The following is a 19,802-nucleotide window of genomic DNA, read 5'->3' as shown; positions in this document are numbered from 1 at the left end:
ATCCCCTAATTATCTTATACGTTTCAATAAGATCCCCCCTCATCCTTCTAAATTCCAGTGTATACAAGCCCAATCGCTCAAGCCTTTCAACATACGACAGTCCCGCCATTCCGGTAATTAACCTAGTGAACCTACGCTGCACGCCCTCCATAGCAAGAATATCCTTCCTCAAATTTGGAGACCAAAACTGCACACAGTACTCCAGGTGCGGTCTCACCAGGGCCCGGTACAACTGTAGAAGGACCTCTTGGCTCCTATACTCAACTCCTCTTGTTACGAAGGCCAACATTCCATTGGCTTTCTTCACTGCCTGCTGTACCTGCATGCTTCCTTTCATTGACTGATGCACTAGGACACCCAGATCTCATTGAACTCCCCCTCCTCCTAACTTGACACCATTCAGATAATAATCTGCCTTTCTATTCTTACTTCCAAAGTGAATAACCTCACACTTATCTACATTAAACTGCATCTGCCATGTATCCGCCCACTCACACAACCTGTCCAAGTCACCCTGCAGCCTTATTGCATCTTCCTCACAATTCACACTACCCCCCAGCTTAGTATCATCTGCAAATTTGCTAATGGTACTTTTAATCCCTTCGTCCAAGTCATTAATGTATATCGTAAATAGCTGGGGTCCCAGCACCGAACCTTGCGGTACTAGTTTTATTATGAGTGCAATCTAATCTAACCATACACAAGTACAACATGTAGTGCTAAAGAGAAACACTTACATTTATATGATATAGCTAGAGAGAAAGTGCAATTTTTTTAAGTGCAAGGGCTGCAACGAGTTGGTTGGAAGATCAGGAATATATCCTCAGCTTATGACATACGTTTGATGGTCTGATTACAGCGGGGAAGAAGCAGTTCTCGCATCTATTAGTAAATACTTTCAAGCTTTTGGTATCTTCTGCCCAACAGACCCAGGTGTAAGTGGTCCTTGATTGTATTGGCTGCTTTCCCAAGGTGGCATTGTAGTGTAGACAGTCAATTGAAATGGGGAGGCTGGTTTGTGCGATGGAATCGGCTGTAACCAAAGCTCTCTGCAATTTCTTGTTGCCAAATGAGGTAGTGATGCATTCGATAGGATGCTTTCTACGTTGCATTTGTAGAAATTTCTGAAAGTCACCTACTTCACACTGTTCAATCTGCGGAGACACGCTGAATTTCTTTCGCCTTCGGAAAAGGGATCTCGACCCGAAATGTCTCCATTTCATCTCTCCTGAGATGCTGCTTGTCCCGCTGAGTTACTCCAGCATTTCATGTCTAACTTTGAGGAAATAGAAGCATTGCTGATTTTTTGAGAGAGGGGAGGGACAAAAGAGGGATAGCTAGCTCAGGATACTTTGTGACTTTGTCAGTTCACCCTTATGTGGCAAATATTGCACAACTTGGGTATGCCAGCAAAGAATTTAACCGTGTCATTACATGTGACTATATTCAATTCAATGTGGTTGGACCAGTTCAAATTGTTAATGGCATTTGCGCCTAGGAACGTGGAAGCTCTCAACATCTGCTATTCCAGTAACAGACACAGAATTTAATGGCAAGTTTATACCTGTCATCAGAGCAGAATGGCCCTCTAACCATCTTCCCTCTCCTCGCCCAGCGCCTTTGAGTCTCGGTGGCACCTCTTGCAGCCGACCTTAGACAATAGGTGCAGGAGGAGGCCATTCGGCCCTTCGAGCCAGCACCACCATTCAATGTGATCATGGCTGATCATTCTCAATCAGTACCCCGTTCCTGCCTTCTCCCCATACCCCCTGACTCCGCTATCCTTAAGAGCTCTATCCAACTCTCTCTTGAATGCATTCAGAGAATTGGCCTCCACTGCCTTCTGAGGCAGAGAATTCCACAGATTCACAATTCTCTGACTGAAAAAGTTTTTCCTCATCTCAGTTCTAAATGGCCTACCCCTTATTCTTAAACTGTGGCCCCTTGTTCTGGACTCCCCCAACATTGGGAACATGATTCCTGCCTCTAACGTATCCAACCCCTTAATAATCTTATACTTTTCGATAAGATCTCCTCTCATCTAAATTCCGGTGTATACAAGCCTAGTCGCTCCAGTCTTTCAACATATGATAGTCCCGCCATTCCGGGAATGAACCTAGTAAACCTACGCTGCACGCCCTCAATAGCAAGAATATCCTTCCTCAAATTTGGAGACCAAAACTGCACACAGCACTCCAGGTGCGGTCTCACTAGGGCCCTGTACAACTGCAGAAGGACCTCTTTGCTCCTATACTCAACTCCTCTTGTTATGAAGGCCAACATTCCTTGAAGACCTTGAAGGCATTGGAGGCAATACCCTGGTCCCTCGCCTGGCGTCCATCGTCACCGGTGGCTACTTCCTCCGGTCTTCGGGGGCCAGATCTGCAGCTTCCAAGCTTCGCCCCTGCAGGCTGCGGCCCGCTGGGTCTTTCTTGGCGGAGGCAAGCCAGTGAATCCCCATTGAGGTCGCGGCCCGCCGGGTCATCCTTCATCCGGCCACTGGGTCTCCTGGGCGAGTTCCCAGCTCCGTGGCATCTCAGGAGCCTTATGCATAGATCATTAGCAAGACCAAGGAGCTGGTTGCTGATCTACAGGCTTGCAAAGCTAGGGATCCACCCGTTACTCCAGCATTTTGTGTCTACCTTCAATTTAAACCAGCATCTTCTTTCCTACACCAGGTATATGGTTGGGACAGGTTTGGAGGGATACAGACAGGTGGGACTAGTGTAGATGGGACATGTTGGCCGGTGTAGGAAAGTTGGGCCAAAGGGCCTATTTCCATGCTGTATCACTCTATGACTCCATTTGGTACGTTAACGAATACTCTTTCAAACTTTGACTAGTATAGGGTAAAGACCATACTGATTGGTTGCATCATGGCCTGTTTCTGTAACTTCAAACACCTGGGAATGAAGGAGATTGCAGAATAGTAATCTGTGTCCGGTCGAAGGCATTTATTCACAAAATGCTGGAGTAACTCAGCAGGTCAGGCAGCATCTCAGGAGAGAAGGTGACGTTTCGGGTCGAGACCCTTCTTGTGCCCGGTCCATCGCAAGCACTGACGTTCAATCCATTGAAGGGATCTATAGGACGTGCTGCCTCAAAGAAGCAGCCAATGTCAAAGAGCCTCACCACCCTAGCACACTCTCAATTTGCTACAACCATTTGGAAGATGGTGCAGGAGCCTAAAAACCATGACCACCGGGTTCAACAACCATTTCTTCCTAGCTAATGTGCTAAAACACAAGTTGCTGTAGTAACTCGTGTTTAAGTTTATAATTGTCACGTGTATCGAGGTAAAGTGAACAGCTTTGTTTCGCATGCTATCCAAACAGATAAGATATGCCATAGATACAACCAGTTGAAACTCAAGTACGATAGAGTCGATACAGAGAGCAGAATATAGTTCTCAGCATTTTTGTGCATCTGTTCCTTAGACAGTGTCCAATGTCCAAGGTGAATCGAATAGTACCTTCGCTTATGGAATGACTGTTCAAAAGCCAGAAAACAGATGTTCCCGAGGCTGGCAGTGCGTACTTTCAAGTTTCTATACCTTCTGCCGGATGGACATTGTGCAACGTCCAAGCCAAACATGATGCCGAGTTAAACTAATCTCATCTACCTGTACACGTGATCCACATTCCTCCATATCCATGCGCCTATCTAAAAGACTTAAAATGCCAGTACAATTTTTGCCTCCAACACCACTACCCCAGGTAGCACATTCCAGCCACTCACTGCCCTCTGTAAAAACAACTTTCCACAGCCCACTTAGATGGAAAATTCATAGATGTTCCATTCTTTTAGTGAAGACATTTCTTCTCTTATCAGCCAATCTCTTACTTTGAGGGTATTTAGTCACAAAATGCTGGAATAACAGCAGGTCAGGCAGCATCTCAGGAGAGAAGGAATGGGTGACGTTTCGGGTCGAGACCCTTCTTCAGACTGATGTCAGGGGGGGCGGGACAAAGGAAGGATGCAGGTGGAGACAGGAAGACAGTGGGAGATCTGGGAAGGGGGAGGGGAAGAGAGGGACAGAGGAACTATCTAAAGTTGGAGAAGTCAATGTTCATAACGCTGGGCTGCAAGCTGCCCAGGCGAAATATGAGGTGCTGTTCCTCCAATTTCCGGTGAGCCTCACTATGGCACTGGAGGAGGCCCATGACAGAAAGGTCAGACTGAGAGTGGGAGTGGGATGGCTAAAATGCTCAGCCATCAGGAGATCAGGTTGGTTAAGGCGGACCGAGCGAAGGTGTTGAGCGAAGCGATTGCCGAGCCTGCGTTTGGTTTCGCCGATGTATAGAAGTTGACATCTAGAGCAGCGGATGCAATAGATGAGGTTGGAGGAGGTACAGGTGAACCTCTGTCTCACTTGAAAGGACTGTTTGGGTCCTTGGATGGAGTTGAGGGGGGAGGTAAAGGGACAGGTGTTGCATCTCCTGCGGTTGCAGGGGAAAGTGCCCGGGGATGGGGTGGTTTGGGTAGGAAGGGACGAGTGGACCAGGGAGTTAGAGGGAATGGTCTTTGCGGAACGCAGAGAGGGGAGGGGAAGGGAAGATGTGGCCAGTGGTGGGGTCCCGTTGTAGATGACGGAAATGTTGGCGGATGATTTGTTGGATACGCTGGCTGGTGGGGTGGAAGGTGAGAACGAGGGGGATTCTGTCCTTGTTACAAATGGGGGGAGGGGGGGGGAGCAAGAGCGGAGCTGCGGGATGTAGAAGCTTACTTTTGAGGGTGTGACACTTAGATTCAGACAGCTCGGCCATGATCAGCATCAATATCTCTCCCCATTAAGCGCTTTGTTCGTCTTAATGGAAAACCCCACACAAGGAAGTAATGCTGGCATGGGTGCAGCTCATTTTGTAACACTGATTTACTATTGCTTCCTGGCCTTTTTAGATTTACTTTCAATTTGGTTTGACTCACCTTTTATTCCCCATTCTGTTCCTAAATTTTATATTTGGTCTTTCTAATTTATCTTTCATTTAACTCAAACCCACATTCACAATCTCTTTTGTGCCCCAAAACTCGTGTATTTCCAAATGTTCACGGTTTCCGTAAAGAAAGATTACAAGGTCAGTCACAAAGACTAAAAGAATCATTTATTAATACTTTGTAGCTGTAACATAAATAGTGTACGGTATTAAGCAGTGCAGGAATTTTCCAATTATTAAACAAGTTGAAATAGTTGCTCGTACATACTAAACCACTAACAGTCACATTCCACATTTTACTAACCATTCATTCATGGGAAAACTAAAAAAAACCTGCCCTTTAACTGGAGAACATACAATTCCCTTTCATGAGTTACCACATGTTACAGCATTTAAATGATAAAAAAACAGTTGGAACAAAACCAGATACATCAAAAGCAATGATCAGCCTTGTGTCTGCTCCCACATCAGGATCTTGTTAGGCAGTAGAGAAACACAGCTTCAGTGTGTACAGGTCGGGCCCATCTGTTGGGAGTTTTCAGAGTAAGAATAGAGACACAGACACAAGATCAGTGGAGAACGTAGCCATCAAATATGACTAGTACACATTTCCAAAACATACACCTTTCTGTAAATGTACGACCTGAGTTTGAAACAGTGTCCCAGCAAGTGGAACCGAGAACCAGAGGACATAGGTTTAAGGGAATCGAGAACCAGAGGACATAGGTTTAAGGGAGCCGAGAACCAGAGGACAGAGGTTTAAGGGTACCAAGAACCAGAGGACATAGGTTAATCAAGAACCAGAGGACATAGGTTTAAGGGAACCAAGAACCAGAGGACATAGGTTAATCAAGAACCAGAGGACATAGGTTTAATGGAACCAAGAACCAGAGGACATAGGTTTTAGGTAAGGGTGTAAAGATTTAATAGGAATCTGAAGGGTAACTACTTCACACAAAGGGTGTTGAGTAACACACAAAGGGGTAAGGAACGAGCTGCCAGTGGAGAAAGATTTGGCAGGTACTATCGAAACATTTAGAGGGATACGAGCCAAACACAGGAGGTGGGACCAGTGTAGATGGGGCATGTTGATTGGTGTGGGCAAGTTGGGCCTATTTCCACACTGTATGACTATAACTAAGTGATCAGTAGATTAAAGTAGCATATTTAATTTTTACAACTACATAGCTTTAGCACTAAGTAGTCATAAAAATAAAACCTCTCCATCTACCATATGGAACTTAACTATGAAATAACTTTTAGGCCCCACCCACCCCAGCTTCTGCCCGAAGCCATGTCTTGTTTATCTGAAGAAACAAATGACTGTTCAATATTCCGATACTTAAAAGTTTTCCATTTGGCATTTATTAATATGCTTGGTTATAAGGTAAAATATCAATGCCTTCCCCTCACCTTCCACCACATCCAGTGAGATTCCCCTTCATATTACATCATGTACTTCAAAAATCACAATGGTACATTGTTTGCTCAATATTCAGGATTTTATATTTACTGTGTTAAAATTAATAAGAGATAACTCTTAAACGACAATGCAAAGTCAAGAATTCTTTGCACTGTCCAGCTAATTATGGAATCAATGCCAAAATTCACAATAGAAGAACGTACCTGGATTTTTTAGCCTGTAATGATTAAGCATAACCAATGCCTCAAATGCATCACACTTTGATTCATACTCCAGGAGCCCAGAAGAACTTTTCTCACCTACAAAACAAAAATTTGGAGTAAGTTAAAACCCTTTAGGATTTAATTGCTTAGATATAAGCTCCATTGCTAACATCAATTGAAGATTGAAGAGGGGGAAAAAAGTACAGCACAAAACTGATACTCCTAAAAGAAATTCTGCGATAAATTTGTGCATCTCAAAGAAACAGTCCACTGAAAATATATCCATACACACAAACCTGGAATTACAGGTCATTACGTAAAACCCAGTATTTGGGCTCGATATATGTGGCCATGTGTGTTGAAATATATCAAATGAATTAGTCAAAAGTTGAAATAGTTTCCAAGGTTCAATGTTGAGCTGCACCATGTTGGGAATTCAATCTGGCTTTGAATTGTGAATTGTGAGGAAGATGCAATAAGGCTGCAGGGTGACTTGGACAGGTTGTGTGAGTGGGCGGATACATGGCAGATGCAGTTTAATGTAGATAAGTGTGAGGTTATTCACTTTGGAAGTAAGAATAGAAAGGCAGATTATTATCTGAATGGTGTCAAGTTAGGAAGAGGGGATGTTCAACGAGATCTGGGTGTCCTAGTGCATCAGTCACTGAAAGGAAGCATGCAGGTACAGCAGGCAGTGAAGAAAGCCAATGGAATGTTGGCCTTCGTAACAAGAGGAGTTGAGTATAGGAGCAAAGAGGTCCTTCTACAGTTGTACCGGGCCCTGGTGAGACCGCACCTGGAGTACTGTGTGCAGTTTTGGTCTCCAAATTTGAGGAAGGATATTCTTGCTATTGAGGGCGTGCAGCGTAGGTTCACTAGGTTAATTCCCGGAATGGCGGGACTGTCGTATGTTGAAAGGCTGGAGCAATTAGGCTTGTATACATTGGAATTTAGAAGGATGAGGGGAGATCTTATTGAAACATATAAGATAATTAGGGGATTGGACACATTAGAGGCAGGAAACATGTTCCCAATGTTGGGGGAGTCCAGAACAAGGGGCCACAGTTTAAGAATAAGGGGTAGGCCATTTAGAACGGAGATGAGGAAGAACTTTTTCAGTCAGAGAGTGGTGAAGGTGTGGAATTCTCTGCCTCAGAAGGCAGTGGAGGCCAGTTTGTTGGATGCTTTCAAGAGAGAGCTGGATAGAGCTCTTAAGGATAGCGGAGTGAGGGGGTATGGGGAGAAGGCAGGAACGGGGTACTGATTGAGAGTGATCAGCCATGAGCGCATTGAATGGCGGTGCTGGCTCGAAGGGCTGAATGGCCTACTCCTGCACCTATTGTCTATTGAATCTCCTGCATAGCCCATCAGCTCCCAAATAGGGAAAACAAGTGAAAAGTGGACATTGTTAGAAATCCACTTGATTTCCAACAATGGACAATCATATTCATCGTCATCGAGTGATACAGTGTGGAAAACAGGCCCTTCGGCCCAACTTGCCCACACCAGCCAACATGTCCCAGCTACACTAGTCCCACCTGCCTGCGCTTGGTCCATATCCCTCCAAACTTGTCCTATCCATCTACTTGTTTCTTAAACGTTGGGATAGTCCCAGCCTCAATTATCTCCTCTGGCAGCTTGTACCATATGTCCACCACCCTTTGTGTGAAAAGGTTACCCCTCAGAATCCTATCAAATCTTTTCCCCTTCACCTTGAACCTATGTCCTCTATTCCCCTACTCTGGGCAAGAGATCCATAATGTTTTATTGTCACGTATACAAATGCAGTTCAGTAAAGTATTGCCACACCCATGCACAATCACTCATTAGCAAAGTGTACATTCAAATACTCACCCATTCAACACCTATCTCAAATTGCCGATGCATTTTCTCTGGCACATTTATAAAGGACTAGACTGAGGAGGACTCGTTGGGTCCAAATCTCTCCTGTGGGCCTCTCCTGGGGCAACCCTCCCCCAACTGACGATCAACCCTCTCCAACTGATGAAACCCGTTGCCGGGCGGCGAGTGTGCCCCAAGGCCGTGGGCAAGCGAGGGGGGACAGGGAAGGGGAGAGGGAGCCACTCACCGCGGCCCCGTGCCGCCAGAGCGAGCCGTTGCCCCAAAGCGTATCCTGCATTGGTCTAGCATCCTCCCCTCCCCCACTGACCCACTCCATCCCCCCTCAACCCTCCTTAAAACTCCCCCAAACCTCTCCTGGATTGGTCCAGCTCCCTTCCCTCTCCCCTCCCCCCACTCACACACTCCACCCCCCCCCCCCCCAACAACATCAGCGGGCCGCAACTGCACAGGCGCGGACGGACCCGTGGTGTTTTGCGCAGGCCCTCTTAGGTAAGTATTAGATCAACGGGCCGCAACTGCGCAGGCGCGGACCCTTTTGTTCTGCGCACGTGCAGATTGGCGGCCATCGTGGGCACCCCCCTCCCTCATTAGTCATCACTCGGGCGGGTCCCATTGTAACGTCAGGCGCTGAACATGGCAAGCAATAAGCTAATTTTATACAGTAATTTTAAAACTCTCTAACTTGAAAAATATAAGAGCAATTTGAATGAAACTTAGACGAATGTGTCCCCAGGACAATGGTAAGGTGCGCCTACAATTGTGTGGGTCGTGTACCGTTTTTTTGTAGGTAAGGGCATACAGGAACGGACACAGAAATAACAGGAACAAACATACAGAACAAACATACAAGATGAGTTTTAGTAATATAATCTATATACTAAAACTGTTGTTTGTTTGTTCCTGAACTACAGCCAAAACGGTGCACGATAGCGTAACAATTTTAGGCCCACCTTGCTCATCATCGTTTTGGTGCGAATGGAAGAAGTTTCATTGAAATCGGTGTTATATTTTAAAAGTTATTCACATTTTAAAGTTTAAATCTATCTCTTGGGTAGGATGGTGGGAGGGGGTGGAGGGAGGATCAGGGGGATGGAGGGAGGGGGAGGCAGGGAAGGGGGAGGGGAAGGGGGGAGAAGGGGAGAGAGAGAGAATGCTGCACCAATGCAGGAGAGGTTTGGGCCCAACGGGTCTACTTGGTCTAGTAATACATAATGCCTCCTGCTCGTCTGAACTCAAGTCATTTCAGGAGTGTAAACAAGTGATTGGTGATTGGTGTGGACTCAGTGGGCCAAGGGAGCCATTTCCACGCCGTGTCTCCAAAACTTTCTCTAAACAAACCTGAGTTGGAGCGTGAATTTCACTCTGACCCATGTCCTCAGCCCCCAAAATGGTTTCAAAAAAAGTTCAACCCAAGATGTTCAAATCGCATCTCATCTTCCAATCTGTCACCATGCAACAGATGCCTGACTGACATAACTGGGAACAAAAGGGGTGTATGAACTGGTTCTCTGTTTGAGTGTAAAGCCTGAACTGCTGGCATTGAGTAACCTCCATTCCCCAATAGGGAAATGCATATTGACAAGGTTTCATTGTGACCCTCTACAACATGCTATCCCTACACCTCTGTTTCTTTATCTGTTCCACAACCTAATTTTCCATTATCATCCCTTCTATAATCACACCCCCACAACCCGTCAAACATTTCCCCATTATTTCTAATAAACCCAAAATATTTTCACTGGGCTCGTACTAGTGTTCCAAAGAAAAACTGCCTTCAAATGTAATCATTTCCACTCTTTGAATGTTGTAGGAATTATTATACATTACGTTTCCAAACATTTATTTATAGCAAAAGGCTAATATGGGTAGCAATCCTGATTTCTAAAAGACATTTTAAAGTTTAAATCTATCTCTTGTTAACAGAAACAGAACAGCAGAGACATTTGATAATTCCATATTCCTCATGTTTAGCAACAGTAATACAGGATGCTTCAACAATTGCCACACCACATCTGGCCCTGTGTTACTCCCCATTTCAAATATTTCTTCCTCTCCCCCCCTAATTTAAAAGAAACACCCCCCTTTCATGCATCAGAGTAGCAATCTCTTTAAGGCATAATTAAGAGCGATTAAACAATTTGGCAAGATTTAGATAGGTTAAAATAAGCCTTTTTTGAAGCAAAGCACACAGATTGAATTGCAGCCGCTATGCTGGGGTCATTTCAGTTGGTATAGATTTTGAGTAGCTATTTTTCACCTCCATCTCCTGTTCAATTGCAGTAGAAAGTAGACGACGTGTTTGCTCAATTGAGAGAAATTGAGAGTTGCTGTATGACATAAACCAAAGTTTCCACCTGTGTTACCTGTGCTCTGGGTCTGTTTCCAACCAAGCTCAATCACAAGCCAGCTTTGAGGGGGCAAACTGGCTGCCACTGAACTTACCGCGGCCAACACCACAAAATTCTGTGCATGTACTGCCGGCTTGATACCTAGTTTGTGTAATACAGTTCAATCTAAAAATACACTGTCAACCAGCTGAATTTAAGGCCATTAATGGATCTGCCATCAGCACAATGCTCAAAAGATTCAATAATGAAGACATCAAAAGTAATCATTTAGTTTAGTTTAGTGACACAGCACAGCAGCGGACCCTTCAGACACAGAGTCGGCGCCAACCAGCGATATCCACACATTGATGCTACCCTCACACACTAGGGACAATTTACATTTATACCAAGTACCAAGCAAAAGGGTTGAAAATGGCCATAAACACCAGTGGAAAATCATCAATGTGCTAGAACCACAGCTTTTTCATACCCTGCCTCTCAAAACTGAGGAAACCCCACAAACCATAGTTTAAAACAAGCCACTGAAGTACAACAATTTGATCTTCTGTTAAATACTACATTTACCGAGACATCCTACTAGTGGCGATTGCTGGATCCCAACATCATATCATATCATATCATATATATACAGCCGGAAACAGGCCTTTTCGGCCCACCAAGTCCGTGCCGCCCAGCGATCCCCGTACACTAACACTATCCTACACCCACTAGGGACAATTTTTACATTTACCCAGCCAATTAACCTACATACCTGTACGTCTTTGGAGTGTGGGAGGAAACCGAAGATCTCGGAGAAAACCCACGTAGGTCACGGGGAGAACGTACAAACTCCTTACAGTGCAGCACCCGTAGTCAGGATCGAACCTGAGTCTCCGGCGCTGCATTCGCTGTAAAGCAGCAACTCTACCGCTGCGCTACCGTGCCATGTCCGAGTTTTACCAGAAACAGTCGTATTGACAGTAAGTTGGGTCAGGTTCTCCATCTTATCTGTTTAAGCCTTTGCTCACCTCAAGAAGAGGAGTTAATATACCATCCATTGCCTATTAGTAATAACTTGAGAAAATTGACTTTCACGCCAGCAACAAACGTATTAAAATCAGGAACCTTGTAAAAGTTGACGGTTAACTCACATAGGTGCAAGATGCATTTTATAGATGTACCTAATTAAAAACGACCTTTTGCATAACACGTAACACATGTATTTCGAGAATGGATTGAGGCAACACCCATTTTCATTACATTTTACATTGACGTGTCTAAATGTTAATACACCCATCATTCTGACAGGAAAACAATCTTAAATATTTTTTCCTATAGAGCTCTGAGTACCCTAATTAAAAGGACACTTAAGACTATCACGTACTTCTAACAAAGATACAAGCACTTCAAAACTCAAATTCCACTCAAGGAAAACTGAAAATGAATTTGTGCCCTACCTTGATTGCCTTTCGATCCACCTGGCCCATGTTGGAAAATGGCAAAGATAATTGGAAGAAAGAAAGTACAAACATATTGTTAATTCGCGTACAACCGCTAAACACACAATCTGTTGCATAAAATTAATTACGTGGTGTTTATAGACAAGGAACAAGCGATAACTGCCCTGCATTTCAGAAATAACAATTATACCGAGAGAGCAAACGAACTGTTCACATTATCAGGTACATTCTTTCAAGATTTTAGTTCTTCAATATAAATACAATATTAACTGCCCACAGAATGTTTAAATACAAACATTGCATTCCAAAAATCTCTCATGCGCATATCATTCCATTAAAACAGAGCAACAACATTGCTTGAACTATAACTCACCTACCTTTCCCACTGAAAAATATGACACTTTTAGGCCTCTTCACATCAGCTTTGTCAGATATCTGGAAAACAATTCAAATTTACAAGCCTGGTCTCCTCGAACACAGATATCAGTAGCAAAATTAATCAGCCCAGGAATTCTGACATTTAAAGTAAGCAAAGTGAAGTCCAAAGCAAAAATAAAGCTGCATTTTAATTTCCAAACCTGTGCATTAGAGGCATCCTGTAATATCTCAGTCACCCTCAACCGAGAACATATTCCCTGCGCAATATACAACGCATTTTCAGAAGGAAGATCTCCTGCCAAACAGCAGGTGGAATGCCTACATTTAATGGAAGTATCACAATAATGGAATAAAAGATATCAAAGGATGATACTGATGTGGGGTCTGGGAGCTTACACTGCTCTTACAGGCAGTCTCATGGCTTCAGATTAAGGGAATCTGCTACTGATAATCATCTAGCTTCTGCCTTAACCTTGAATGTCACTTAGATTGGGGTGAACAATGGCAGAGAATATAGAAACATAGAAAATAGGTGCAGGAGGAGGCCATTTGGCCCTTCGAGCCAGCACCACCATTCATTGTGATCATGCCTGATAATCTACAATCAGTAACCTGTGCCTGCCCTCTCCCCAAATCCCCTGATTCCACTACCCCTAGAGCTCTATCTAACTCTCTTTTAAATTCATCCAGTGAATTTGATCCACTGCCTTCTGTGGCAGAGAATTCCACAAATTCACAACTCTCTGGGTGAAAAAGTTTCTTCTCACCTCAGTTTTAAATGGCCTCCTCTTTATTCTTAGACTGTGTCCCCTGGTTCTGGACTCCCCTAATATTGGGAACATATAGTATGTAATTTATATTTTAAGAGGTACCTACTAAAACCCATTGCAGCTAACCAAACCAATCGGGTCCTAGGTCGACGGTTGCTAAATACAAAATATAGAATAGTACAGCACAAGAACAGGCCCTTCCACCCACAAGGCAGTTTAAAAAGAGCGCCAAGAGGCCGTTTGTAGTCAGTCAGAAAAGTGCATAACTCCAAACTTGTCAGGCGGGTAGTATAGAAGTGGGTACCTGGATTGGTTGATCAATTAAAGTAGAAATTTGGTAAATTAGCCAATTAAGTAATTTAGTGACTGATATAAGCAAGACTTGCACAAAGGGTGCAGCCCTGTTGAGGGAAGTACCCTGTGAGAAAAGTGCGAGTCTTTAAGTGCCCTGTGAGAAAAGTGAGAAAAGTGCGAGTCTTTGGCCTGTGAGAAAAGTGCGAGTCTTTAAGTGCCCTGTGAGAAAAGTGCGAGCCTTTGGCTTCGAGTCTTCGGCGAGGTGGTTACGCTTGTTTTTGCGCCTGAATTGTTTTTGACTTCACTAAAGTAATGGCGGACAAGTTGGTGCAGTGTGTTTCCTGCAGGATGTGGGAAGGTAGGGACACCGCTGGAGCTTCTGGGAGCTACACCTGCAAGAACTGTGTCCAGGTGCGGCTCCTGAATGGACGTGTGGCGGAGTTGGAAAGGCAGCTGGATGACCTCAGGGCCATCCGGGAATGCGAGAGTTTCCTGGACAGGACCTACTGCAAGGGTGCCATGCCAAGGGTCCAGGTCAAGCGAAGGTGGGAGACCGTTTCAGGGGGGAGCAAACATGGACTACAGGAGACCCCGGTGGCTGTGCCTATTGCAAACAGGTACACCCTCTTGGGAGCTGTTGGGGAAGAAGACGCTTCCAGTCCGAGTGGCGGACGTGTTGGCAGATCTAACCCAGGCAAGGAAACTCGACCGGGGAGACCGAAGTCAGGAAGAGCCATAGTAGTGAGTGACTCCATTGTCCGAGGTACGGACAGTAGATTCTGTGGCGGCAGGCTGTACTCGAGGATGGTCTGTTGCCTCCCTGGTGCCAAGGTTCAAGACATCACGGGGCGGCTTCAGAACATCCTGGCGAGGGAAGGTGATCAACCGGAAGTAGTTGTGCATGTGGGCACGAACGACGTCAGGAGGAAGAGGAAGGAGATACTGCGACATGAGTTTAGAGAGTTAGGAAGAAGACTGAAGTAAGACATCGAAGGTGGTTGTCTCTGGACTGCTACCTGTACCTCGTGCTAGTGAGGGCAGGAATAGAGAGATCGGGGATATGAATGTATGGCTGAGGAGCTGGTGCAGGGAGCAGGGATTTAGATTTCTAGACAACTGGGATCTCTTCTGGGGTAGGGGTGACCTGTACAAAAGGGACGGGTTACACCTTAACAGCAGGGGGACCAACATTCTGGCAGGTAGGTTTGCTAGTGCTACAAGTGTGGCTTTAAACTAAGTAGTGGGGGGGAGGGGTTGACAAACTGGGAATATGGAGATGGAGTTAAAGGGGAAGCAAATACAGGAGAAATTGCAAAGGACTCTCGAATAAATGGGGAGGGAAGTTCTAGAAGGGATAAGAGAGTAAGGTCAGGGCCAATTGTGACCGGTGTGAGAGGGGAGGTGAATACGGAAATTAAAGTGTTGTATTTAAATGCGCGAAGTATAAGAAATAAAGTGGATGAGCTTGAGGCTCAGTTAGACATTGGCAAGTATGATGTTGTGGGAATCACTGAGACATGGCTACAAGAGGACGGACCAGAGCTGGGAACTGAATATTCAGGGGTACACAACATATAGAAAAGACAGACAGGTGGGCAGAGGGGGTGGGGTCGCTCTGTTGGTGAGGAATGATATTCACTCCCTTGCAAGGGGTGACATAGAATCAGGAGATATAGAATCAGTATGGGTAGCAATAAGGAATTGTAAGGGTAAAAAGACCCTAAAGGGGGTTATCTACAGGCCCCCAAACAGTAGCCTCGACATAGGGTGCAAGTTGAATGAGGAGCTAAAATTGGCATGTCGCAAATGTAATGCTACGGTGGTTATGGGAGATTTCAACATGCAGGGAGACTGGGAAAATCAGGTTGGTAATGGACCCCAGGAAAGAGAGTATGTGGAGTGTCTCCAAGATGGATTCTTAGAACAGCTTGTACTTGAGCCTACTAGGGAGAAGGCAATTCTGGATTTAGTGTTGTGTAATGAACCTGATCTGATAAGGAGACTCGAGGTAAAAGAGCCATTAGGATGCAGTGATCACAATATGATAAGTTTTACTCTACAAATTGAGAGGGAGAAGGGAAAATCGGAAATGTCAGTATTACAGTATAGCAAAGGGGATTACAGAGGCATGAGCTGGCCAGAATTGACTGGAAGGAGGCCCTCGCAGGGAAGATGGTGGAACAGCAATGGCAGGTATTCCTGGGAATAATGCAGAAGTTGCAGGATCAATTTATCCCAAAGAGGAGGAAAGATTCCAAGGGGAGTAAGAGACACCCGTGGCTGACAAGGGAAGTCAAGGACAGCATAAAAATAAAAGAGCAGAAGTACAACAAAGCAAAGAAGAGTGGGAAGCCAGAGGATTGGGACTCTTTTAAAGAGCAACAGAAGATGACTAAGAAGGCAATACGGGGAGAAAAGATGAGGTACGAGGGTAAACTAACCAATAATATAAAGGAGGATAGCAAAAGCTTTTTTAGGTATGTAAAGAGGGAAAAAATAGTCACGGCAAATGTGGGTCCCTTGAAGACAGAAGCGGGGGAATTTATTATGGGAAACAAGGAAATGGCAGACGAGTTGAACCGGTACTTTGGATCTGTCTTCACTAAGGAAGATACAAGCAATCTCCCAGATGTTCTAGTGGGCAGAGATCCTAGGGTGACGGAGGAACTGAAGGAAATCCACATTAGGCAGGAAATGGTGTTGGGTAGACTGATGGGACTGAAGGCTGATAAATCCCCAGGGCCTGATGGTCTGCATCCCAGAGTACTTAAGGAGGTGGCGCTAGAAATTGTGGACGCATTGGTGATCATTTTCTAATGCTCTATAGATTCAGGATCAGTTCCTGTGGATTGGAGGGTAGCTAATGTTGTCCCACTTTTTAAGAAAGGAGGGAGAGAGAAAACGAGAAATTATAGACCAGTTAGTCTGAAATCAGTGGTGGGGAAGATGCTGGAGTCAATTATAAAAGACGAAATTGCAGAACATTTGGATAGTAGTAACAGGATTGTTCCGAGTCAGCATGGATTTACGAAGGGGAAATCATGCTTGACTAATCTTCTGGAATTCTTTGAGGATGTAACCAGGAAAATTGACAGGGGAGAGCCAGTCTTTCAGAAAGCCTTTGACAAGGTTCCACATAGATTAGTGGGCAAAATTAGAGCACATGGTACTGGAGGTAGGGTACTGACATGGATAGAAAATTAGTTGACAGACAGAAAGCAAAGAGTGGGGATAAATGGGTCCCTTTCAGAATGGCAGGCGGTAACTAGTGGGGTACCGCAAGGCTCGGTGCTGGGACCGCAGCTATTTACAATATACATTAATGACTTGGATGAAGGGATTAAAAGTACCATTAGCAAATTTGCAGATGATACAAAGCTGGGTGGTAGTGTGAACTGTGAGGAAGATGCTATGAGGTTGCAGGGTGACTTGGACAGGTTGTGTGAGTGGGCGGATGCATGGCAGATGCAGTTTAATGTGGATAAGTGTGAGGTTATCCACTTTGGTGGTAAGAATAGGAAGGCAGAGTATTATCTGAATGGTGTCAAGTTAGGAACGGGGCGTACAACGAGATCTGGGTGTCCTCGTGCATCAGTCACTGAAAGGAAGCATGCAGGTACAGCAGGCAGTGAAGAAAGCCAATGGAATGTTGGCCTTCATAACAAGAGGAGTTGAGTATAGGAGCAAAGAGGTCCTTCTGCAGTTGTACAGGGCCCTAGTGAGACCACACCTGGAGTACTGTGTGCAGTTTTGGTCTCCAAATTTGAGGAAGGATATTCTTGCTATTGAGGGTGTGCAGCGTAGGTTTACTAGGTTAATTCCCAGAATGGCGGGACTATCATATGTTGAAAGACTGGAGCGACTAGGCTTGTATACACTGGGATTTAGAAGGATGAGAGGAGATCTCATCGAAACGTATAAGATTATTAAGGGGTTGGACACGTTAGAGGCAGGAAACATGTTCCCAATGTTGGGGGAGTCCAGAACAAGGGGCCACAGTTTAAGAATAAGGGGTAGGCCATTTAGAACTGAGATGAGGAAAAACTTTTTCAGTCAGAGAATTGTGAATCTGTGGAATTCTCTGCCTCAGAAAGCAGTGGAGGCCAATTCTCTGAATGCATTCAAGAGAGAGCTGGATAGAGCTCTTAAGGATAGCGGAGTCAGGGGGTATGGGGAGAAGGCAGGAACGGGGTACTGATTGAGAATGATCAGCCATGATCACATTGAATGGCGGTGCTAGCTCGAAGGGCCAAATGGCCTCCTCCTGCACCTATTGTCTATTGTCTGTGCCAAACACGATGCCAAGACCATTACTTCATCTACCTGAAGATAACCCATATCCATCATTCCTTGCCAATCCAAAAGTAATTTGAATGCCACTAACACATCTGCTTCAACCACTACCCCTGGCAGAGAGTTCCAGACACTCACCATCTGTGCAAAAAAACTTGACCCGCATATCTGCTTTAAATGTTGCCCCTCCCACCTTAAAGTTATGCCCCCTAGTATTTGATTCTTCCATCCTGGAAAAAAGATTCTGACTGTAATGTACTAAGCAACAAAGCCACCACTTCCTCAAATCAACTTATTCTTGATCGTAAGGTAAAGTTTTGTCCAGAATACTAGAGGCATTTAAGTGGCTTTTGGATAGGCACACGGTTATGCAGAGAATGGAGGGATATGAATAGTGGACACTAGTTTAATGGTATTGTGTTCAGCACGGGCATTACGGCTGAAAGGCCTGCTGTTAAGCTACACTGTTCTATGTTCTAATAGCATTGAGCACTGGGGCTTCATGGCTGGGGCCATCCATCGTATGGTGTTGCACAACAATATTTTGGAATAGGACAGTTCAAAGTCAATGTCCACAAAGAAAAAATAAATACAAACCTGATAGAATACTTCTTCTCCAATGCCTGGAGGAGCACTGAAGAAATGTAGCATATTATTGGGCTTCTGGATTCGGTTTTTGGCAGCTTGCTTTACATTTGTGAACCGGTTATTTCGATTAGTTGAATAATCCTTGAAACTACAAGAGCCATCATCCAACTCAAATGACTGGCCGGGAACAATTACCTTCTGTTTTGACACACTGTGGGAAGAGGGGAGAAAACATATCAGCGAGAGATACAAGGGCAGATGTTGAACTATCCATTACGAATGTAGAGATCTGAACCAATAGCTTTGGGACTGTTTCAAATCCCACTCCCATTTACAGTTAAATAAAAAGCTAGTATCTGAAGTAGTGCCCATAAAATTACAGGGTCATCATAAGAAATCATCTTACCTTGAATGAGCAATTGTCACTGAAAAGATTCAGATCAGTTACCCTCAATTGTCCCATTGAAACAGCCACCTAAATCACATGGCTATTTCAGGTCTTGCTCTTCGACAATCAGGATGGGTATTAAACATTGGCTTTGCCAGCAGTCTCCATGGTCTGTGACTAACATACCAGACTTTATTACACGAAGGTAGACACAAAATGCTGGAGTAACTCAGCGGGTCAGGCAGCATCTCAGGAGAGAAGGAATGGGTGACGTTTCAGGTCTCGACCCGAAACGTCACCCATTCCCGAGATGCTGCCTGACCCGCTGAGTTACTCCAGCATTTTGTGCCTACCTTCAATTTGAACCACCATCTGCAGTTATTTTCCTACACAGACTTTATTGCACGGTTTCCTTACCATACATTTATGTGCTGGTCAAACAGAAAGTTTTCAGTGTTTAGACACGTGAGGGCTCGGTCTACTGCAAATCCATCCCCCATTTCCACCATGGCAGCTCCAGGTTTGCTTTTCAGGAACTTAACCTGCAAGTGCAGATCAGTAGCTGATAAATATAGAGTTGACACTTGCTTTAAAACAAAATACAGCGCTGGAGTAACTCAGCAGATCAGGTAGCATCTCTGGACGACATGAATAGGTAAGTTTCATGTCAGGGACCCTTCTTTAGACCAAAACTAAAGACTCTTCAGACTAAACCCTGAACCTTGGTGATAGAGTGATGATGTTAGCCAGACATTTGAAGGTGAGAAAAAGGAAATACTAGGGCATAGTTTCAAGCTTCCCAAAAGGTGGCTAATACTTTCCCACCAATCAACAATAAATAAAACAGTGGAGGCACAAAAGATTGCAGTTGTTGGAATCTG

General features: G+C 44.7%; 1 protein-coding gene across 2 annotated transcripts in view; it reads right to left on the bottom strand.

The window, feature by feature from the left end:
• Positions 1–5,117: 5,117 nt before the first annotated feature.
• Positions 5,118–19,802, bottom strand: part of LOC144611848 (heterogeneous nuclear ribonucleoprotein L-like) — a 36,935-nt gene continuing 22,250 nt past the window's right edge. For both annotated transcript variants that reach the window (XM_078431150.1, XM_078431151.1), the window contains exons 9-14: positions 19,339–19,463; positions 18,543–18,744; positions 12,588–12,645; positions 12,208–12,228; positions 6,561–6,656; positions 5,118–5,459 (exon numbers count right to left, since the gene is read on the bottom strand). In XM_078431150.1, coding sequence (XP_078287276.1) covers positions 5,413–5,459; positions 6,561–6,656; positions 12,208–12,228; positions 12,588–12,645; positions 18,543–18,744; positions 19,339–19,463 — 549 coding nt within the window. In that variant the 3' untranslated portion in view covers positions 5,118–5,412. The remainder of the gene's footprint in view (positions 5,460–6,560; positions 6,657–12,207; positions 12,229–12,587; positions 12,646–18,542; positions 18,745–19,338; positions 19,464–19,802) is intronic.

The sequence above is a fragment of the Rhinoraja longicauda genome, chromosome 41 (assembly GCF_053455715.1).
Source record: "Rhinoraja longicauda isolate Sanriku21f chromosome 41, sRhiLon1.1, whole genome shotgun sequence".
In the NCBI taxonomy this organism is placed as follows: Eukaryota; Metazoa; Chordata; class Chondrichthyes; order Rajiformes; family Arhynchobatidae; genus Rhinoraja; species Rhinoraja longicauda.
Note: the sequence above shows the minus strand (reverse complement) of the source record. Positions and strands in the feature narration are given on the sequence as shown.